This window comes from Toxorhynchites rutilus, chromosome 2 (genome assembly GCF_029784135.1).
Source record: "Toxorhynchites rutilus septentrionalis strain SRP chromosome 2, ASM2978413v1, whole genome shotgun sequence".
In the NCBI taxonomy this organism is placed as follows: Eukaryota; Metazoa; Arthropoda; class Insecta; order Diptera; family Culicidae; genus Toxorhynchites; species Toxorhynchites rutilus.
In genome coordinates, this window is record NC_073745.1 from 34,304,843 (window position 1) to 34,328,118 (window position 23,276).

Below are 23,276 nucleotides of genomic sequence, written 5' to 3' on the forward strand. Positions count from 1 at the left end.
AGATAATCCTACCGGATTTGAAGAATCCCATCCAATGACATGATAATGCATTCCACTCTCTCGTCCTTTCATTGCAGAATAAATACCAGGCTTATCCTTAATGCCCGTAGTGTATGTTAAACTCGAATTTAATATACAGTATACATAAATCCAATTAGATCGGATCGGATAGAGTTTTATCATGCAAATGGGATAACAGCGAACAAAGACAACTATGACGATGTTGGTGCTGTTGTTGCTGCTATTGGTGCTTGTTCTCAAGTGAGCCAGCAAATCCAATCGAAAATTCAATGAACCAAACTCAATTACACAGTTTTTACCCGTTTCCTTCAATCGCAATAATCCAATTATGGACATACATACTACCATACACAAGGTTCAGAACACAAAAAAAAACTGACGCATCCAAGCTCAAAATCCGAGAGCCGAGATTCCAGACTCACACTCATACGGATGTCTGTGTTCACGACGTCAGTCAATCAGGCTTGGCGGGGAGTTCTCCATGATCGATTGAAAATTCAAATCACGAACGTTCAATAGGATCTGATTTATAATTAAATTTATTCATTGCCTTGCCTCGGTGTGTTTTCCTTCTTGGGAAGTGGATGTGAGAGTCCCTTGTGGGAAAACTGCAAAGCCGGATCCGTGAGTGCAGCCAGCCAGCAGCATTCGAAAGTCGGCAGTCAATCGCTAAAATGTTGTGCGCCGAAACCGATCCCCTAATTGGCATAAGTAATTGATTTCTCGACTTTCAGTTTCCACTGGGCCATTTGTGTTCCCTTGTGGCGGGTTTCCACTGCCAGCCGAAGGATTTGAGGGCGTTGTGTGCAATGATAGGGAGGAAAATTCCGTCTTAATTGTGTTTATTTATATGCATCAATTTAAACATGGTGGAATTACTGAGTCGTGTTTTACCCACTCAACGAGAATTTTGCTGCTCGAGAAACAATTGAGAGTTGAAATAAAAAAAAACTGGAAAAGGGCTCTTCAGAGGGGTTTCATCTCCATGGGGAGATCAAATCTATTACGGTACTTGGACCTGTAGTAACAGGAATACGATTTTGTTGCAGAGAGTGCGGCTTTAATTCAATTTCCGGGGTATTATTCATTTATGTTTATTCATACCTGAAATACCATATTTTTATTTATATTGTAGATAATTCCCCTTTTTTTGCAGAGTTCATTATTCTAAATAACTAACATTCAGATCAATCTCGGTCTGTCCGAGATAATGCTGCTGTCTTGCTATATTAAACAATACATTTGCGAAACTGGTGTTGCGCAATTACTTGCACCCTCACAATCTCGAAGAGAGAAGGAAACAGGGAACTTACCGCCTCGGTGTGGATCGGATGCACCGCGAACAACATCGCCGCTGCAAAGCTGGACACTTCCGACAGGAGCATTGCGCACATTCTGTAATTGGAAAGAAAAGCACATTGGTAAGAACAGAAGCAGGATAGGCACAAACACACACTATGAAACAGAACAGTTAATATAAATCGTAAATTCCCTCCGGACCCGTTCCATAACCCCATGACGTCCCCCCACCAGCACTTCCACGGTCTACACAGGAACAACGGCGGCAGCCGCCGTAATGGGACTTAATGGCCGAAGGGTAGGAATGGACACGAACTCTGTGTGTTGGTTCGTTGGCTTTGACTTCTCCCCGGTCCTGACCGGGATTCGCACTGGCGGCAGAAGAAGAACAAGCAGCAGCACCAGCAGACGTTTTGAAAATTAAAATCCCTGGCCTGTGTGCCTTCGGGAACAAACCGAAGAGTGGGGGGTGGACCCCAGTAACAAGCGGGGCTTCACATCTCGGACGAATGCTGCTGCTACTGGTACTGCTGTTCTGTGTAATAAAAGAATCATCGGTATTAAATTTCCCACTCCCACTCGGGCCGTTCTGGTCGTATTGCTATCCAGTGCTATAACATTAATTTAATTAGTGACGCTGGTGGAAAGAATGAACCCGATGGTTTCTGAGGTGCAATCCGGGAGGGCGAAGAAACCCGGAAAATATTTCGAGCATTCTTACTTCGTCTTTTACATTTATTAACATGGCAGATAAATCCAAACATTTCCCGGCTTGTTGAAACGAGGTGAATGAATTTAGCTGAAGTACTCTGAAATTGGAACCAGCTCTATCATCCATTCATGGTTTTGATAAGGTAGCTAGGAATCAATGTTGACATGGGTTGTATCTTCGGATTCATGGAGTCATTGAAGGACAATGAAGATGTTTAAAATTTCCGTTAGACATCCAGCCATTTCTCTATTCTTTTTTTTTCAGATTCTCAGATTTTTCTCAGATTTGTTCCGATTCTATGATTCTGATTTCTTGGATTTTCTCAGGTTTTTTTTTCAAGGTTCCTTCTCGGTATTTTTTTCTTTGTTTCTGAATTTCTCCGAACCTCATTGAATTTCTTTGTATTTTTCTGATTCATAGTTGTGCACTTTTTCCAATAGGCTTTTAGGATTGTATTATGGTGGGTTTCCACTATCAGCCGAAGGACCAAAGAACATTGATCGCAATGTGAAGGAGAAAAAATCCGTTTTAATTGTGTATACATATTTTCCATGGAGTATTCTCTGCTTTTTTTTCAGAATTTTTGTGATATATTCTAATTTTTATTTTTTTTTTGTTATTTTATTATTTGGTTATTTTTCAATTTCTGTGATTTTCCATGATTTTGCTTTACTTTTTTTTGGTTTTCAGATCGTTTTGATTTTCTATGATACCTTCCTTGATTTTCTCAGATCTAATATTCTCTTGTTTTTTCATTTCTTATTTATTTTTGATTTTCTGTGTTTTCTTATTTTTGCAGATATTTTTTTCTGACCCTCACACTTATCTGGTTTTTTTCAAATTTTCCCTGATTTTCTGCTTTTTTTAATATTTCTGACCTCTGAATTTTTATGATTTGCACTAATGTTTCACTGAGCTCTTATGGTTTTTCTCAAACCGATGCTTTTCTCTGATCTTCTCTAAATTAATCCGAATCTTTCCAGTTTTCTCAAAATTTTCCTGATTATATCTGGTTTCATATGACTTTCTTGATGATTTTCATCAATCCAATCTGATTTTCGCTGATTTCCTGTCTGATCTTCTCTGAATGTTTGTAAATCTCTCTGGTTTTCTCAGAATTTTTCTAATAACCTGGGATCTTCAATGATTTTCTCTGATTTTCTTCGTTTTTCTCTGCTTTCTCTGATTTCACCTGATTTTTTTTGTTTTCTACGGTTTACTCTAAATTTTATCTGCTGTCCTGTCTGATCTTCTCTGAATTTTTGAGAATCCCTCTGAATTTCTCCGTTTTCTCTGTTATTATCTGATTTTATCTGATTTTCTTGAATTTTATCGGATTTCTTTTCAGTCAAAAAATTCAAATCTGTCTGATTTTTCTATGATTTTTTCTGCTTACCTCTGGTTCGATATTTATTTTATCTGACATTCTTTCTTTTTCTCTGATTTTCCCTGTTTTTGCTTTATTTTCTAAGGTTTTCTATTATTTTCATTGATTTCTTTTGATTTTCTCTAATTTTCTCTGAATATCTCTTATCTTTAATGATTCACCAATTTTCATTTGAGTTTTTTTTTCTGATTTTCTCCTTTTTTGTGTTTTTTCTGATATCTTCTGAATTTCTGTTGTCTTCTCTGATTTTATCTGATTTAATCTCGGTTTATCTGACTTTCTCAAATTTTTAGATTTTTTTCAGATTTCATCTGATGGTATCTAATTTTATCTAATTTTATTTGAATTTATCTGATGTTAGTAAATCTTCAGTTTTTCAGATTTTCTTTAAATTTTCTCTGATCTTTTCAGCTTTATATATTTGTTTGGTTTTTTTAGTTTTCCCTGTTTTTTTTTGTATTATAGTGACTTTCAACATTTCTTTGGCTGGTTCGTCACTTTACTTCCATTTTTAAGAAACGTCGGGATAGGTACGGATGTCAGTACTAGGGCAGATTGTCTCCACATCGCTGTTTCTCTGTTTTTCTTAGATTTTTTCTGACTCTTTCTGATCTTGTTCTAACATTCTGATTTTATGTTATTTTTTTTCGAATATCTCCAACCTTTTCTGAATTTTTATGATTTTCACTCATATTCCCTGATTTACGCTAGCCCCCAAGATTTTTATATTTTTACCTGTTTTTCTGATTTTCTCAGATTTTCTCTAATTCTGATTACCTCACATTTTCTATGAATTTCTCTTATTTATTCTTAGATTCCATTTGATTTCATCTGATATTGTATAATGTTCTTTGAATTTTTTATTTTTCTCAGATTTTCTCTTAATTTTCTCTTAATTGGTGTATTTTCTGTTCTTATCGGATTTATTTTTCTTATTTTTCTGAATTCCTCTGATTACCTTCGATTTTCCATTTCCTGTTTTTTCTTAACAGATTTTTTCTTTGATTTTCTTCGTTTTTGAATTTTCAATTTTCTCTGAATTTTCCGAATATCTGTGATTTATCTAATCTCCTTTGATTTTATCTGGTTTCGTCTCTATTTTATTCTGTTTTTCTCAATTTTTTCGAAAGAGGAAATATCTCAGATTTTGCCAGACCGTCTTCGATTTTCTATCTTCTTTTCAATTTCTCAAATTTGGTTTGATTTTTATCTGTTTTTTTTTATTTTCTGTGTTTTTTTTAGTTTTCTGCTTATTCTTGATTAATTATATCTTCTCTGATTTTTCCTAATTTTTCTGATTTGCTATGATCTTCTATAATCTTTTTTGATCTTCCTTTGGTCCGAAATTCTCTGACTATCTTTTGTTTATTGTGATTTTCGCTAATTGCCTCTGATTTTATTTAATTCCATCTGGTCCTTTTCATATTTATTTGTTTCTATTGAAATCTCTCAGGTTTTCTTTCATATTCATTTTATTTCTTTGATTTTATTTGATTCTCTCTAATTTTCTCCGATTTTCTCTAATTTTACTAATTTTTTTTGTGATTAGGTTTTTCTGGGATTTTCTGTTAGTTTATATGTTTTATAAGACAATATAAGATTATCTGTTTTTCTGTTTATCTGTTTATCTTTTTTTCTGTTTATCTGTTCATCTGTTCATCTGTTTATCTGTTTATCTGTTTATATGTTTATCTGTTTATCTGTTTATCTGTTTATCTGTTTATCTGTTTATCTGTTTATCTGTTTATCTGTTTATCTGTTTATCTGTTTATCTGTTTATCTGTTTATCTGTTTATCTGTTTATCTGTTTATCTGTTTATCTGTTTATCTGTTTATCTGTTTATCTGTTTATCTGTTTATCTGTTTATCTGTTTATCTGTTTATCTGTTTATCTGTTTATCTGTTTATCTGTTTATCTGTTTATCTGTTTATCTGTTTATCTGTTTATCTGTTTATCTGTTTATCTGTTTATCTGTTTATCTGTTTATCTGTTTATCTGTTTATCTGTTTATCTGTTTATCTGTTTATCTGTTTATCTGTTTATCTGTTTATCTGTTTATCTGTTTATCTGTTTATCTGTTTATCTGTTTATCTGTTTATCTGTTTATCTGTTTATCCGTTTATCCTTTTATCTGTTTATCTGTTTGTCTGTTTGACTTTTTATTAATTAATTTTTGTTCAATGTTTGACGAGTTGACGAGTTTGACGAGCGTATCAGAACTTGTTTTTGAGAATAATGTTTGATATATCTTTTTCTTCATTTCGATTTTCGTATACAAATCAATGTTGCATTTTGATAGATAGACAAGCAAATCAACACAAAGTAAAATGATAGGCCACATGGTTATTGACTGTTGAAAAGGGGCTCTCGTTAATCTGACGCAGTACTGCCTCATTTCTGCCTCCACATGGAAATATCCAAACAGCATTATTATACAGACGAACCATCATTAAGGGCGCATTTCTCGTGCTGGCGGTTCCCCAGCAATGATCGACAAAGACCATCGGCATAGCGCTGGTAACGTTTATTATTGCGAGCTGCATCGATAACAATATTGGTACGGGTCCCGAACCGGACCTAGCCACGGTTCAATATGATCGTCGTGACTCCGTGATGATGCATAGAGGGGCACATTACTGAATTGCATATGATTGGGTGATTCGTGCCTAGCTTTGTTGCTATAAATTGGGAAGCTAACCTAAACTACAGGGATTTGGCTTATCCAACCTAGTTACACTGGCAGCTCATTTCCATACCATTTTGGTAAGTTTGTTCACCAAAAAATAGAATGATCCATCGCTTCATAGGATGGTCTCCGCTTGGGTCCCACATTAGACCTGCCAACTATCACGTTCGAGTTCCCGAACCCTTATGCCGATACTCCTAACACGCCCCCCTATTTGTCCATCCCGCGCGAAATTTCATCGCAGATAATGATATGAGCGAAATTATTATTTCTGTCAGCCGTGAACGGGATAAAACATAATCATTCAGCCCTAATCGAATGATGTGCGCTAGCGCAACCACATGCTGCGGTTATCGGGCCACCAGGAAGCAGACCCATCGGACCCCACCGGTCTGCTGTACGCAATGAGTGGGAACGAACCAGGATATGCACGAGGCGTGTTTCCCTTGCTGTGTCTATCATCTGTATCAACCGAGCCGGTTCCGAGCAAGGGCATCATCACTCGTCACAATACGGGCACTCCTCGCGGGCACGCGGATAATCCGGACATAATCTCCCTGAAGTGCATTGAATTTTTGGTACATTAAATCAAATCAATGGAAAACTGATTCTGAGCCCGGCGCGGGAGGATAGATACCCAAACTACTATGAAGAGGAGATGATTCCAATGGAATCCATTCGATCGAAACATGTGTTAAGAAATGGGTATGGAATAACAGTTTCGCAATTATCAATACGGCATGTTATGCAATGTGAGGCGAAACTAAAGAACTCATCATCCGCTTGTTATTCATTCGTATAATAATTGCGTGTGACACTGATATAGCCACGTCTCGCCACTTGCAATTAAGCGTTAAATGTTCTTTGGGTCAAAATTCCCTGCATGATGTGGAAACATGTACAATTCTGAAGAGAAACCGTTGCAATTTCGCATTCAATGCAATGGCGTAAAATTTTATTACTGGCTTTGAAGATACATCACATACCGTTTTTTTCACAAAAAATGTATTCAATGTATGGGGCCAACCAATGTGCATTTTTAGGATAATGATTTTTTTTTTATCCCTTTTGTTTTTATTTTAGGCTCATTAGCATTTTAGCTGTAACAGAGCCGAATTTTAATCGTGTACATGTCACATATTTATCATATCTATAATTAGCATATTACACAGTTGCCATTTTTCGGCGTTAGAGTATTCCCTTCTATACCATTGCAAATGGTACACATTTACACAGTAGCCATTTAGGCGTAAGAGTTTTCTATCTGTTCTTCCATTATCCAGTTAAGACTGGACAGCGGAGACAGTCGTTGATCCATTGTTGAGTTATTTATAGAACAGCAGCCCGATGTTTCTTGCAGAGCAGAGCAGTTGTATGGATGAATCGATCTTATTTCGACCGTGGATCGATCTCCATCGCTGATGATTGTTGCGTGGACGTAGTTATTCTGTAACAACAAAAAGATGGTCTATGGGAGCCCTGAGTTTTAAACTCACGATCGATCGCTTACTAAGCGAACGCGCAACCAATGTGGCTACGGAGACCCCCCCCCCAACTAATGATTTGACGATGTTGATGATAATGTAGTAAAAATTTAAAAAATTTGCAAAACCAAATCAAATCACATGCCTATGATTTTCTAATTTTTAATGTTTCCTACTTTCCAATCTTCTTCTATTCTTAATTCTCTACTTTCGTTATTTTCTTCGTTCCCACTTTTTAACTTACATTCTCGCTTTTTGCTTTCTACTTAACTACTTCCCTATTTTCCTACTTTCGTGGTTCACTTATTTCTTAAATCTACTTTCCTACTTTTTCGATTTCCAACTTTCATAATTTTCTAATTTTCTACTTTCTTACTTCCTCAATTTCCTGATTTATAACTTTCCTTCTTCCCTATTTCACCCTATCCACTTTCGCCATTTTTTACTTTTCTATTTTAATAACATTTCCTAAATAGGATAAGAATCAGGAAATCTAGAAAGTAAAAAAGTGAGAAAGCAGGAAATCTTATAAATCTTTCCTGATTCGTATTTTCCGTTCCTACTTTTCTTCATTCTTCTTTCTAATTTTCCAATTTTCCAACTACTAATTTACTAATTTATTCTTTTACTCATTTACTTATTTAATTATTTACTTATTTACTTATTTACTTATTTACTTATTGACTTATTTACTTATTTACTTATTTACTTATTTACTTATTTACTTATTTACTTATTTACTTATTTACTTATTTACTTATTTACTTATTTACTTATTTACTTATTTACTTATTTACTTATTTACTTATTTACTTATTTACTTATTTACTTATTTACTTATTTACTTATTTACTTATTTACTTATTTACTTATTTACTTATTTACTTATTTACTTATTTACTTATTTACTTATTTACTTATTTACTTATTTACTTATTTACTTATTTACTTATTTACTTATTTACTTTTTTACTTTTTTACTTATTTACTTATGTACTTAATTATTTATTTACTTATTTACTGATTTACTTATTAACTTATTTACCAATTTCTCATGTTTTTTATTTATTTGAGATTTAGAACCAATTTACCAATTTGCCATTTTTTATATATTTGAGATTTTTGGATTTTTTAGTTTACGAGATTTCGAATTTTCAAATTTTAGAGTTTTTGAATTTTCGAGTTTTCGAGTTTTTAAGTTTTTGAATTTTTGAGTTCTTGAGTTTATTTATTTTCAGACAAAGGCAAACTTTATTGTTAATTTTGTAATTTTTATTTATGTTCTTATTTTCATGTCTTCGAACTTTATAAAATAGATGTATCTCCATTGATTTGAGATATTTATGAAAACAATGGAGACGCATGGTCTCTTATTTAATTTTTGTGATTTCTTCTTAATGGAAGCTGGCTAATTGTAGGTTTAAATCTGTGATATATTTAGATGAATATACATGGGGTTAGGTTGCTGATTCGGAATATTTCAAAAGGTGATAGAGAATCATATTTTTCGAAAAATTCTGCGCATATGATCATTTCCCAACTATTTTGTTTTATGTTTAAATTAGAAAATTTAAAATAAATTGGAAATTTAGATATTTAGAAATTTGGAAATAAGAAAATTAGAAAATTAGAAAATTAGAAAATTAGAAAAATTAGAAAATTAGAAAAAAAATTCCATTCTAAATAAATATAAACTTTCCAAATGACAGCGTTTTACAATCGAATCAAAGAAGTCACTGATTTGATTTGCAACAACACAAAATCGGTCGCGATATCGACTCCAATTCCTCCCAAACAGTAGTCAAAACCATTCCTCCCGCTTACCGCTTCCCGCTTCCAGAGAGTCCTCTTCTGCTACATTTCGTCATCGTGACACAGTGGTCGATGCTATTGGCGGTGTCGGCCACTTGCCCAATTTCCAACCACCAAACTCAACTATCGTTTCCAGTTCCATAGCGAAACAGAACATGAAATCAGGCATCCGAAGCGAGCCGGGAAAAGCCGCGAAAGAACACTTCACTTTATTTTGCTGCTCTCCAATATGTGATATCTCCCGCTGTCAGACCAAATTCGTACCGATTCCAATCTTCGCAATAAAAGAACGCTCGACAGAAGACTGGGAGAGTGTGGGTGGGAACCGAAAACTGTGGCGACGGAAAAGTGCCACTTGTGAGCAGCTTCTCTCTCCGCACACCACTTTCGTTCGGTCGGTCGTTCAAACACTCTCTCCTCCTTCTTCACATGTGAGAAGATTGTTCACAATGTTTGGGTGGAGGATGTGTATCCGGAATCTCGAAAATAATGGCTTGAAGTGTTTGTGTGTGCGGGTGTCTGAGTGCGGAAGGAGCAGCAGGGAGTGACTTTTAAGAAATTTCCCATCGAGCAACACTTTGGACCAGATCGAAGTATCGTTTCGACAAAGTGTGATAATTTTGTAGTTTTTTTTTCTCCTTTCCGCTCTGTGCTTTCAGTCGTTTCGATGGCAATCGATTGAAGCTTTATCGTGTCAATGCTTTGAAAATGTGCTTCACAACGTTATAGTGACTGCTGACTGTTTTCTCTGCGTCACTTTCCGCTTTCATTGTTAGTCAAATTACAGAACATGAAACCCAATATGACTCGAATTTGGTGTGTACGGATTACACAACGCCCATCTTTTTTTCACACCATATCTGCTGCATCGAAGCGGTAGAAGCCGGACAAACGCTCTCACTAACAATTAACCACCGGAAAGCCGAAGTTACTGCCGGATATCATCCGGACTCATAACGATTCGCTGGGAGGCTTTTGTGCGGAATCCACATTCAACAAATATCGTTCGATTCGCGCAACAGCCTCCACATCCGAACAAACCAATCTCGACTGTTTTGCAGCACCTCCCGCGCGCTCTCCTCCACAGTGGATCAATTCCTGATCCCCTCCGCCGAGTCAATTTCGCGAAACGCTCGCGGACTGTCTAAACCGGATGGTTCCTCCTCCGGCCACATTCGCTATAATAGACTTGGGATTCGGTACGCCGAGTGAGGCGGCACTGTTAACCAATATTGAGAGTTCGATTTTTTTTTGTTCTGTGCTGCGGGAGCTGCGGTTATTCCGTTCTATTCTAACCGTGTTCTGTTCATTGCGAACAGTTAGTGAAGCATTCTCTATAGGCGCCCACGAATCCTCGCCGTAGCTTGTTGACCCTGCGTCCAGCTAGATCCTATCAATTATATATGTAAATAAACACAGACACGAGGAGATGTGCGAGCAAAAAAAATATCCCTGCCGTGTCCGTGCGATACAAAGCTGGAAAGTGTCAATTAGAGGGGGAACCGGTAATAATGTTTGAATGGCATCGGCGGCCGATCAGTCGGGAATGGGAATTAGTTAACCAACTGAACATACATTCCATGGAAGGATTTGCGTGGAAATGGTCGATGATCGTAAATTAGCTGAATGTGTTGATGCCATGCAACAACACATTGAATGCGTGCGTTTACTGTAATGCATCTGAAACAAATATTTGTGCAATGGAAATGTCGTAACAGTAAAAGCACATGCATTTGTTTTCCCTCAATGGTAGGTGGTACCGAGGCGTGCTTTTGGCAATTAGGGTTAATTTGATCAATGGCAAAACGATTCTGAGGTTAGGCATTTGGGTAATTCAAACGACAATTCATTTTATGTCGCTGTGTGACACGATTACGGCCCACAATTTAAATTCAAATTTTATGCAGAACAATGTGGGCCATTCAATAAAGTTATTTCAGCAATTCCAAATGAAATCGTCCTAAAAATGCAGATTTTAAAAACTTGTATTTTTGATTCCAATGTATTTTTGATTCCATATGTTTTTCAACGTAACTTCTAAACACATATTTTTACCATAATGATGAATTTGGGAAAGTAATTGAAAATTATACGCAAATTCATAAAATTTCATATAACATGACAATTATATTAAAAGTGCCTATTTACTTTAAAAAAGACAATAAATTGAAAATATTTTTTTTAATATTTTGAGAATGGCTGCATTTGGAAGGAGATTGATGAAGAGCTTCTTTGTTTTGATTTACATCAGGATTCATAATTTGTGCCTAAAATGATTGTTAACATACGAGAATTCATAAAAATCTGATGTTCCACACAGTTTGTCAAAAAAAAGTTTTACCATCTTGGTCTAATTTTAAATTTTTTTAAAATTTTAACTTCTATTTTATGCGGAAAAATTAAAAAAAAATAAAAATACATATATAAATTAAAAAAAAAGTGTTTTTCAAATATCTCGAGAATGGCTGCATTTAGAAGGAGATTAATGAAGGGCTTTTTTGTTTTCAATCACATCAGGATTCATAATTTGTGCTCAGAAATGATTGTTAACACATGAAAATTCGATGTTTCGAAAATTCATAAAAATTAAATGTTCCACAAATTTTGTCAAAAATAGTTTTACCATCTTGAACTCATTTTTGAAATTTTATACATGAATTCTATTTTATATGAAATTTTTTTTAAAACAATAAAAAAAATGTATTTCAGATTTTGCACATTAAAGTATTTTTTGTAAATGAAAAACAAACACTAATTGTTTTCTCAGTGTATATTTTTTTCACGTTTTAACATGAATACTCTATAACTCTTCCTAAGACACTATTTCGGTAGGACTCATAGTTTTTGAGATATAATTTATCAAAGATTTCTCTCACTAAAATTGATACTCCCTTGAGTCAAAAAATTCCCACATGATGTGGAAAACTCATATTTCCTACAAACGGAATACAAACTTTCATTCGAATCAAGAATGCTCACGTTTTGTCATTTGACGATTTCATTTGGAATTGCTCTATTTTGAACGCAAAGAACTATGTATCAGCTCAAAAAGGAGCGTCACGAATGAAATTGACGTAAAATTTGAAGGCAAAGTTCAACAAAACCTTGTAAAATTTACCAATTTACCAAAGCAATACAATTTAGAGGATTATGAGAAAACGATTTTGATAATTTATTTTGTTGTATTGACACGACTTCAACAACCCATACATAAAAGAAAAAATAAATTCAAAATGGAAATAAATCTTTCTTTTAATTTTTGGTTAGTTTTTTGAAACAGTTTTTTTTTGTTGAAAATACAGATATACAGATTTTTTGCAGAACATTTTACAGAATTAAATGTGGCCCTGTCCACAAGATCTTTTCTTTACCCACATCCTGTGTCAGACGAATCAACTGTTTCAGATAGTTATATTAAGAATGAAAGTATTCCAATGAAGTATTCTATTGGCCATTCCATATTATGAAGCTTATTTCATTGACCATTTTGAACGCATCCTTATTTTGGATATTTGTAATGCATTTTTAATTTAGGTTTTGACGAATTTCATACCAACTCTACTGGCCGTTGGCAGCACCATCTCTAATAGCAATGAAACGTTGTGGGTGTAAAGACATGGGTAATTCAAGCAATTTTGCATACTTGAAATATTCGAAAAATAATTAGACTACTTTTTGGCAAATGCCAATTATTTTTCTTAATTTTTTACAAAAATTTATAACATAAAAACTATAATATTTACAATGTAGGAAATTTTTTCGGGTTTCATTAAAAATAACCAAAGAATTTTTTGGAAAAAGGAATTAATTGAAAAAACATATTTTGAAAATAAAAATTCATTTTTCTCGAAAACATATGCTTTTAAAATTTTGAAAAAAATAGATATAAATAGCCCTTGAAATTTCCAACAAGTTTTCCATACATTGGACGATGGGCACATTTACATGGAAATAGTTTTTCGAACAACAACTTTTTTATGTTTCTTTGAAAAAATACTATTAATGTTCAATTCGTTACATTTTTATGTATTAATTATCGCATCTTAAATGCTCTGCTAAATTTTCTCTATTTGGAAACATGTCAAGAACATGTCAAACGTAAGAATTCACACACAAGAATGTCACGAACAAAATTTTTTTTTTCAGGAGTGTTCCTACAAAAATGACTTATATTCCAAAAACTATAAAAGATAGAAATTTGATGTTTTCGACAAAAGTTTATATTTTGACAAAATTTAAAACTTTGTCGAGTACATTATATCGCTATATTGAATGTAAACAAAATTAGGATAAGTTGTATTTTTTTCAAAGAAAATATGAAAAAGTTGTTGTTCGTTAAACTTTTCCCCTGTAAAAGTACCCATCTTCCGATGTATGGACGAATTGTTGAAAATTGTGAGGGCTATTCATGTATATATTTTTGGGCATTAAAATATAATGTTTTCGAGAAAAATGAATTTAAATTTTTCAAATAACTTTTTTGTCAGCGAAATTTTTTTCCAAAAAATTTTTGGTATTTTTTTTGTAAAAAATTAAACAATTTCCTACATTTAATACTTTGACAAGAATTTTGTGGGTATCATAGTTTTTAAGTTATAATTTTGTAAAAAAATTATTATATTTTTGAAAAAAAAAACAATTGATTTTTTCCAAAAAGTAGTCTAATTTTTTGAATATTTCAAGTGTGCAAAGTTGCTTAAATGACCCGTGTCTTTACACCCACAACGGTTAACTGCTGTCTGAAATGGTGCTGCCAACTCCTAAGACGAGTTGGCATGAAATTCGTCTTTTAACATCATTTTAACTGATGTTGTAGAATGAAATCTGTCGAAAATAATGGTTACACTTTAGAAAAAAAGTACAAATTTTTATTTCATTTCGTCCTAGCGTTTAAAATGCAAAATTATGTTGGGCTTAAAAGTCGGCTGTTTCTCCAACATGCAAACCGACGGGTTTCTTAGGTGAAAATGAATTAAACCGTAAATCGATAAGCATAATTTTTCAAAAATGCATATTGTTATATGGCACCTGTCTGCTTTGAAACTAAAATATCGATAAAGTTTGTTTTTCGTTGTACCCGGGATCACGACACTGAAGAGACCCTAACTTTTCTTTTTTTTGGAATGTTCATATTTTTGTACGTGAGATATGAACAACACATGTTTTCTTTTCTCAGATAGCTTTGATTTTCAATACTGAGCAGTTCCACGCCGAATCAATAGGCCGCTGCCGCGACCATCTCCATTTCTTTTAAAGTTTTGTACATATGGTGGCAGCTACCCAAAATCACAATTTTCATTATGATATGACCAATTTTAATAACGACTGATTTTTCACGAGGGCGTGTTCAAAATCGTTGTTCTTTTTTTTTTAATCACTCGATATAAAGATGTCTAGTTAAAATATGATCTAGGGCGAAGTTATCATTACTGTTTAGATTACTATTTAGATACTATTTAGAAAAAATAATATTTGAAATACACAGTTATAAAAATCATTCTCAAAAATTCAATTTCATGTTAAAAACTTCCTCAATAAGGCAGCGGCAGTTATATTGCCCCACCCACAAAAAAATTTTTTTCGCTGCACTTTGAATATTGTTTTAATATTTTGCTCAACCAAAGACTTCGAAAGGGTATTTGGCACAGCTTTTTTTGGCTCTGCCATATTAGATGTATCTCCATCAATTTGAGATATTTATGAAAACAATGGAGACGCATGGTCTCTTTTTTAATTTTTGTGATTTCTTCCTAATGGAAGCTGGCTAATTGTAGGTTTACATCTGTGATATATTCAGATGAATATACATGGGGTTAGGTTGCTGATTCGGAATATTTCAAAAGGTGATAGAGAATCATATTTCTCGAAAAATTCTGCGCATATGATCATATCCCAACTATTTTGTTTTATCCCATTTGTCTATTTATTTAGGCTCATTAGTATTTTAGCAGTAATAAAGCCGGATGTAATCGTATACATGCTACATGTTTATCGTATCTATACATATGGTAAGTTACGCAGTGGCCATTTAGGCGCAGGAGTATTTCTCCTGTTTCATTGTTCAGTTAACCGGACAACGGAGACAGTTGATATGATCATTGTATTGTTGAGCTTGAGCATGATGTTTTTCGTTGCAAGCAGCAGAGCTTGTATGGATGAAGAGAGTCCAGGACTACGATCGAGAATCGAGTTCCATCACTGATGATTGTTGCGTGGACGCAGTTATTATATAATAACACAAAGATGGTCAGTTGAGGGCTCTGAGTTTTGAGCTCACGATCGATCGCTTAGTAAGCGAACACGCAACCAATGTGACTACGAAGACCCCCAAACCTTAACTATGACGAAGATCTTTTTTCATGAACTCATTTAGAATCTGATTCTTATTAAAAAAAAAACTATGCACACCCTCCCTCCAACTCCCTAAATTATCCACGTGATATCTGGATTGCCCTTTTTATTATAAATGCCAAGCATTTCCACCCATCAACCCACAGCGTTTGTATTAACTTAAAATAGAAAACAAACATAACCGTCACATTCCACAATTCGCAACTTGTTGTTACATTTCCACAAGGCTCCCAGCACTAAACGAACCGAAGACAGAGCGCAACTTGGCAAACACACGGGCCATCCCTGCGCCGAGACGAACATCTTGAAAACTTTGAAGTTCAAGTTTATTGTTCTTTGCTTAGTGCAATCATGGTGATGCCGTCGAGAGTAAAACAAGCTAGCAGAACAGAAGAACAAAAAAAACAAAATATTGAGAAGCAAAAAAAGGAACTTAAACCAGGATACTCTTTGTTTGGAGCTTAATTTAGTTTCGACAACTTTACTCCTTAAAAGGATTTTTTTTTCGCTCCACTCGATCTTGGTCCCATTCTGAATCGTGTGTCCCCCAAGGCCATCGCAGTTTTCTCCCCTCCCCCGGTATGTGAAGCATTCCGGTGTTGTTTTCTACGCCGTGACTCGACTGACTTTATATTTAGTTGCGAGAGCATTTAAGCTTTCGCTGCTGTTGCAACACATTTTTTTTTAGTTCGAGATAAATTTTTCTTCACCGTGGCGCACCCCAAACTTTCATGTTCGCTGTCAACTCGGAAGAAAACTAAATTTTATGGGGAAACTTGAGCTGCTCCCGTAACGCGCACACACGAGGAGGAAAATTGCAATATCTGGGTAACACATCTCCATCGCCCCTTCCCCCGATCTTCCACTGCCTGTCGCTACCAACCGACTTCTCACAGTTTATTGTTTTCGCGCTCGAAGCTGTTCGCTTTTTAGTTTCACTTTATTTTATGCCACCTACTTTTATCCCAGCCCCACACATCGACCCTGTTTCATCCGTTGTTTTTTTCCGCTTTTTATTTTTAGTGCGTCACGACCGTCGTGGGAAGCCAAGAACAAAAAGATGGAGAAGAAAAACTTTAACGCTCCGATGTGTCTCCATTTTCGTTCCTTGTTAGCATTATCTAACAACATTTGGAACACGGTGGCACTTTGCACGAAAGCAGAGGGGAGGTAAAACCAGACCAACTTTACACCAAACGATGGGGTCCTAGCGCGAAAAAAAAAATAATACGATAGTGTTGCTATGTGTCGGTGTGATTGGTACCGGCGGAGAAGGCGGAGAAGGCAACGAAAGGATCAGATGGAGCCCATAAACACTACATTTTCTTATTTTTTGAGATTTTACTGGATTTAATAATGATGCTTCCGCCACAGCAGGTGCTTCCATTGGGGCTTATAGTGGTAGGAGAAAATTGTATTTTATTACCTCTCGCTTGTTTCGTGTTTTTGTGCTTTTGCTTGATGATTCTCAAAATTGACTAAGAAAGGCGGTTCGGTTTCTTTGGCATTGTTTAGTATAATTCATAAAGCATGTTTCGTCTGGGAAATTGTTCGAAAGTGAACCAAAAAAGGTAAGGGCTATCAATGTTAGTTAAGAATGATGTATGAAAAAATTTAAAAAATAAAAAAGGGACAAGGATGTTTTATACAACTTGGGCAAATTCGGGCTTTGAGTATCATTGGTGGTGAAGGTAGGCTTTTGGCATCGATAAAAACTTAAAGGATGTGTGAGACAAGACTTTATTCTTATTGATGTTAAACTTAATTAGAAAAACTAAAACAAAACGCATCTCGTTTTTGACTTGCATGTTGTTTTTTTTCTTATGCGAAAACTTGTTATTATCCATGTTATTATTTAGAACGAAACCATTGTGGGAGTATGAGGTACGAGCACCATCATCTACAGGATTTTTTTTCTCTCGAAACGAATAGCGATAAATTTCTGCTGAATATAATGCGCGTGACCGTCATGATCCAATTTCGCCCCACCTGAGACACGGAGAGTTTGGCATCGCTATGAATTTCCACACAAAAAGTAATCACCTGCAAGTGGAGCGTGAAGAAATATTAGACCAATGAAAACTGGCGAGAGGAGCGGAAGGAAACTTTGCTTTAGTATAACGACTACCACTCTAGCGCTCCCATCCACGCCCCGCGCATCTTCAAGATGTTTTGGATTTTGGTCTAAATATTAAATCCCGCTATCTATTCAATACAGCAGCCGCCCACCGCTCGACTGCAACTGCTCTATAGCCGAGAAATATCGCTCCGGTTTTGGTCTCGCACACACAAAAGGATGTGTGTCCTTCCTGTAGCACTGATACGACACTCGCCATATGTGATGTTTCCCAGCTGAGCGAGTGTGTTTGTGTATGTGTGTGTATGCAGTCTTATTCGGAATCATCCCACCCGCGCGGCTCGTGGAAGGGACTAAGCCGAAAGTATCTGCGAACCAACTCGAGTGGAAAAAGGTGAACCTAGGAGAGCGTGAAAAATTTCAATGAAAATTCCTTTAGTGCTTGCGGCGGGAGTGACCTCCCCCCGGGAGGGGGGTGTAGTGACACCCAAAAACGGGACAACTACGACGACGAAGACGACGGTTCAATCGAGCGGCTTCGGCTTATGAGTTTAGTTGGCAAAATAACCATCCATGGAACCGCACAGAATCTCGAGGCGCGAGGGTTTGTGCTTTCATGCGGCTGGCTTGTACAGTCTGTTTCCGCCATAAACCATATGAAGCACCTTTATGGATTTACCCGATGGCTTGCGGAACTACGATCGGATTCTTCTGAAAGTTTATTTCGTGACTTTGTTCGGAAGGGATCTTCTCTAGACTGCTTTTATTCTACCGATTCCGGACTTGTTTCGGCGATTTGCTATACTTCAAAAGTTGTAGCGGTTAACATCCGAAAAACAGTGCTTTCATTTCATTCCTGGAATCTTTCACTTTGTACAATTATTGGAAGTACAAAAAAAGAGAACTAATTCGCTTCGACGTTGAAGTTCTGTCAATATTTTTTAAAGATTAAACAGCCATTGCACAACTTGGATAGTGAGAAACCGACTGAAATTGTCAAAGGGGCGTTTCTTGAAAAAAAAGCAACCAATTAGGTGAAAAACATGCATCAACAACGTAATTATTGATTATATTTTTTTAAAGTTTACAGGGTTAAAGATAGGGAGCACATTGTTTTTGCATATTTTTTTCTTCAAATCTGAGCTTTTCGTACATGACATATCCACAAATTATATTTTTTTTCTTTTTTAAGTCATGATTTTTCAAAGTTGGAATATAAGCTACTTCCAAATCATGTTAACTTCGGAAGATCATAACTCAGGAATGAAAAAAACACCTCTCTGATTTTTGAATGTGTTATGTATAATCCTCAGCTTAAATCCTCATATAAGCTATAAAAAACAAATATAGCCAATATTTATGAAGTTAAAATCCAATTTTAACACGCATATTATCATTTTGAAAAAGGTATCAATTTAATCACCTGAATCGGTTCAATAGTTCAAAAATTTTTGCAAAAAAATTAAAAAGGGGAAAATCGATTTTTGAGAAACTGAAAAAAATATAAGAGAATATAAAAAAATCTAAGAAAATCTTAGAAAATCCGAAAGAATTTAAGAGAATCTAAGAAAATTTGGGAGACACTGAGAGAATCTGAGAATCTAAGAATCTGATTTTGTTTTAAATCAGAAAAATTGAGAGAACCTGAGAATCTTTAAAATCACATTTTGTTTATTCACAATTTTTTTTATTTTTTTTATCACAATAAATATTTGTTTTATGACAATTTTCTGCGTTGCTTGTTTGCCGTCGATATTTATATGTGGATACTAGCTGACTTCTACTACTAGGATTTTATTTAAAAAAATCCTAGTACTTCTACCAAAACTCATCATTATAATATCAGATTATTTTCAGACACAATTCTCGTTCAAGATTTTTCAACCACTTGCAAATAACACTTTTCTCCGTTACACGGAGTAAATTTTTGATACAGAAAATATGATAGAATAAAGACAGACCCCTCCCCTCTTCTCCCCCTTAGAGAAGGGGGAGGTGTGTCTAATCACTATAGCAACGTTTCGTGCCCCCTAAAATCTTAACATGACAAATTTGGTTCCATTTTCTTGATAAGTTTTCGAGTTATGCAGAAATTTGTTTTTCATTTGTATGACATCCCATCCTAAGAGAGGGGGGAGGAGCCAAATTTCGTTCCGTTTGCTTGATTAGTTCTTGAATTATGCGGAAATGTATGCTTCATTTGTATGGCATCCCTCCCTTAGAGAGGGGGTGGAGTGTCTAACCACCATAGAAACATTTATTGCACCCTAAAACCTCCATATGCCTAATTTGGTTTTATTTGATTGATCAATTTTCGAGTAATTCAGAAATTTGTGTTTCATTTGTATGGCAGCTCCCGCCCCTAAGAGAGGGAGGAGGAGTATATAACCACCATAGAATCACTTATTGCACCCTAAAACCTTCAGATGCCAAATTTGGTTGCATTTGCTTGATTAATTCTCGAGTAATGTAGAAATTTGTGTTTCATTTGTATGGCAGCGCACACCTCCCCCCCCCCCCCCTTAGAAAGGGGGGAAGGGACCTCAAACTATCATGAAAACCTTCCCCGACCCCAAAAACCCCTACACATCAATTTTCATGTCGATCGGTTCAGTAGTTTCCGAGTCCAGAAGAATCAGACAGACAGACAGACAGACAGACAGAAATCCATTTTTATATGTATAGATTTTTGATGTGGCCGACGGCAAAATGATGGTGTTTTGTGTGGGGGAAAAGGAGTTTTCCCTTCGATGTTGGGGGTCTGGAACTGAGTTATCCGAGATGGAATTTTGACGACCTAGCTCTCCAACAGAAATTATCAAAAAAAATCGCAGAAAATCATAGAACATCACAAAATATCACAGAAAATCACTAAAAGTCAGAGGTAATCAGAAAAATAAATCAAAGAAAGGCTGCAAAAATCAAAAAAAAAATCAGAAAAAATAAAAAAAAATCAGTAAAAAGCTAAGTGATATCAGATTTTAAATAGTAAAGGGTGTGTCACATCAAATTGCATCACGGAAACAACGCTGTAGAAATTTAATTTTTGGGAATTATATCTTCTGCTTTCGCTTATAATCAGATAAGAGTGTATAGATCACGTTGGCCATGCTTCACTGTCAATTTTTCGTAAATTTGGAAAAATGTCATCGAACGAAAAAGAGCGTCGTGAATTAATCCTGTGCATTCATTTCAAGAATCCGGAGTTGTCACATCGGGACATCGGTAAGATGCTGGGAATCGTCCAATCCACGGTCAACAGAGTACTAAAACGATACTTCGAGAACCTCACCATCGACCGGAAGGTGAAGAACGGCAAAAATGGATGCTCCGTCAGTGAAGAAGATCACAAGCGCGTAGTTAGGCAGTTTAGACGTGATCCGAGAAGTTCGGTCCGGGATGTCGCCAATAATCTGAATTTGTCAAGTTCATTCGTCCAGCGGACCAAGCAGCGGGATGGCCTGCGTACATACAAGGTTCAGAAGGCTCCTAACCGCGACGAAAGGCAAAACATGGTGGGGAAGACGCGAGCCCGGAAGCTGTACACCGAAATGCTGACGAAGCCGCATTGCCTGGTGATGGACGACGAAACCTACGTCAAAGCGGACTTTCGTCAGCTGCCGGGCCTGTTGTTCTTCTCCGCAGAGGACAAATTCAGCGTTCCGGAGGAGATTCGCAAGCAGAAACTATCCAAGTTTGCCAAAAAGTACATGGTGTGGCAAGCGATCTGCTCTTGCGGAAAGCGGAGCGCCCCCTTCGTGATGACCGGCACGGTAAACGGGCAGGTTTACCTTAAGGAGTGCCTACAGAAGGGCTTTCTACCACTATTGAAGCAGCACGAGGGCCCGACCATCTTCTGGCCGGATCTCGCTTCGTGCCACTATTCAAAGGACGTGTTGGAGTGGTACGAAGCCAACGGGGTCACCTTCGTGCCAAAGGAAATGAACCCGCCCAACGCGCCGGAGCTTCGCCCAATAGAGAAATATTGGGCGATTATGAAGCAGGCCCTCCGGAAGAACCCAAAAATTGTCAAATCGGAGGCGGACTTCAAGAGAAAATGGATTTCTGTTCAAAAAAAAACTACAACCTGACGTTGTACAGAGCCTTATGGACGGGGTAAAGAGGAAGGTGTGAGCATACGGACTTGGGCTCGAAGTATGAATAAAAAGAAAATGCCAAAAGTTTTTAATAGTTTTTATTTTACTGTCTAAAATTTTCAAAAGGATCGGTCTACTGGGCGAATTTCTACAGCGTTTTTTCCGTGATGCAATTTGATGTGACACACCTTTTACTAAAGAAAATCTCATAAAACAAAAGAACAAATAAAGGTAGAGAAAGTTAGTGGAAATTAAGAAAATTTTAAAAAAGTCCTGAGCACATTAGAGAAAATCAAAAAAAAACAGAGAAGAAAAAACAGCTACTGCCTAATCGTGGTTACTTTGGAAAATCATAACTCAAGAACGAAAAAAAATATTTTTTTTTGAATGTCCTCAACCTCAACCTCAGCTTTGAAGAAAAAATATATAAACAAAGCGCCCTCTATCTTTAATCATGTAAACTATAAAAAGTAAATACAGTCAATAATTATGAAATCCAACTGACTAGCCCACTGACTAGCTCATTGGTTTCAATTTGATATGTCGATCATCTGAATCGGTTCAGTAGTTCAAAAGTTAAGAATTTTTGAACAAAAGTCATTTATTGAAAAAGTGGAAAATTGATTTATCGGATCACTCTAAAATGGAAATAGGCACCATAATAAAAAAAATAGAAAAATACAGGTATAATATTCTGCCATAAGGAACATAAAACCCAATTTTCAAGAAAATCTGAGAACAACTATGTCATGAACTGGCTGAGAAGAAAAAATAGGAATTTTCTTGACTATTGATTGTCTTGGACGAAATTTTTTGACGTATAACTACTTCTTTCTGCAAGGATGCCAAATCAGAAAACAAGGCACGATTTTATGAAGTTATGTTAGCGTTAAGAACTATTTTAGCTGAAAACCTTTTTTTTTTTGTTTTGCATACCAATTGAATCGTAAATTCTCTGAGATTTGATATGCTTGTAGGAATGTGTGGCCAGAATTGGCTCGTTCTATTTAAGTTTCATTACTACAGATCAATCTGTATTTCTACAGATTTTTCAGACTTTTTGAAGAAGAATTTTTAGTTTCAAATTATACATATATTTTTTAAATTTCACAAAGATTGCCGTTTAGTTCTTTAGAATCTCTGAATATTTTCATGGCAATTTAATTTACGATGTTGACAATTACTCATTTTTGAAATTGTTCATGCTGCCCTTTATTCCATCAGCGAAAAAAAGATCTATCGAAAAAAAATTGCACTGATTTTTGCGTAAAAAAACTGTTCTGATAAATTTAGGACACGTTGAACAATTGGGTATTTTGCCAATACACCCATTTTAGAGTTTTAAAATT

At 35.6% G+C, this 23,276-nt stretch overlaps 1 protein-coding gene across 2 annotated transcripts in view; it reads right to left on the reverse strand.

The window, feature by feature from the left end:
* Window positions 1-23,276, reverse strand: part of LOC129770761 (protein O-mannosyl-transferase Tmtc3-like) — a 640,228-nt gene that overhangs the window by 402,506 nt on the left and 214,446 nt on the right. For both annotated transcript variants that reach the window (XM_055773813.1, XM_055773812.1), the window contains exon 4: window positions 1,335-1,416. In XM_055773813.1, the coding sequence (XP_055629788.1) occupies window positions 1,335-1,416 (82 nt within the window). The remainder of the gene's footprint in view (window positions 1-1,334; window positions 1,417-23,276) is intronic.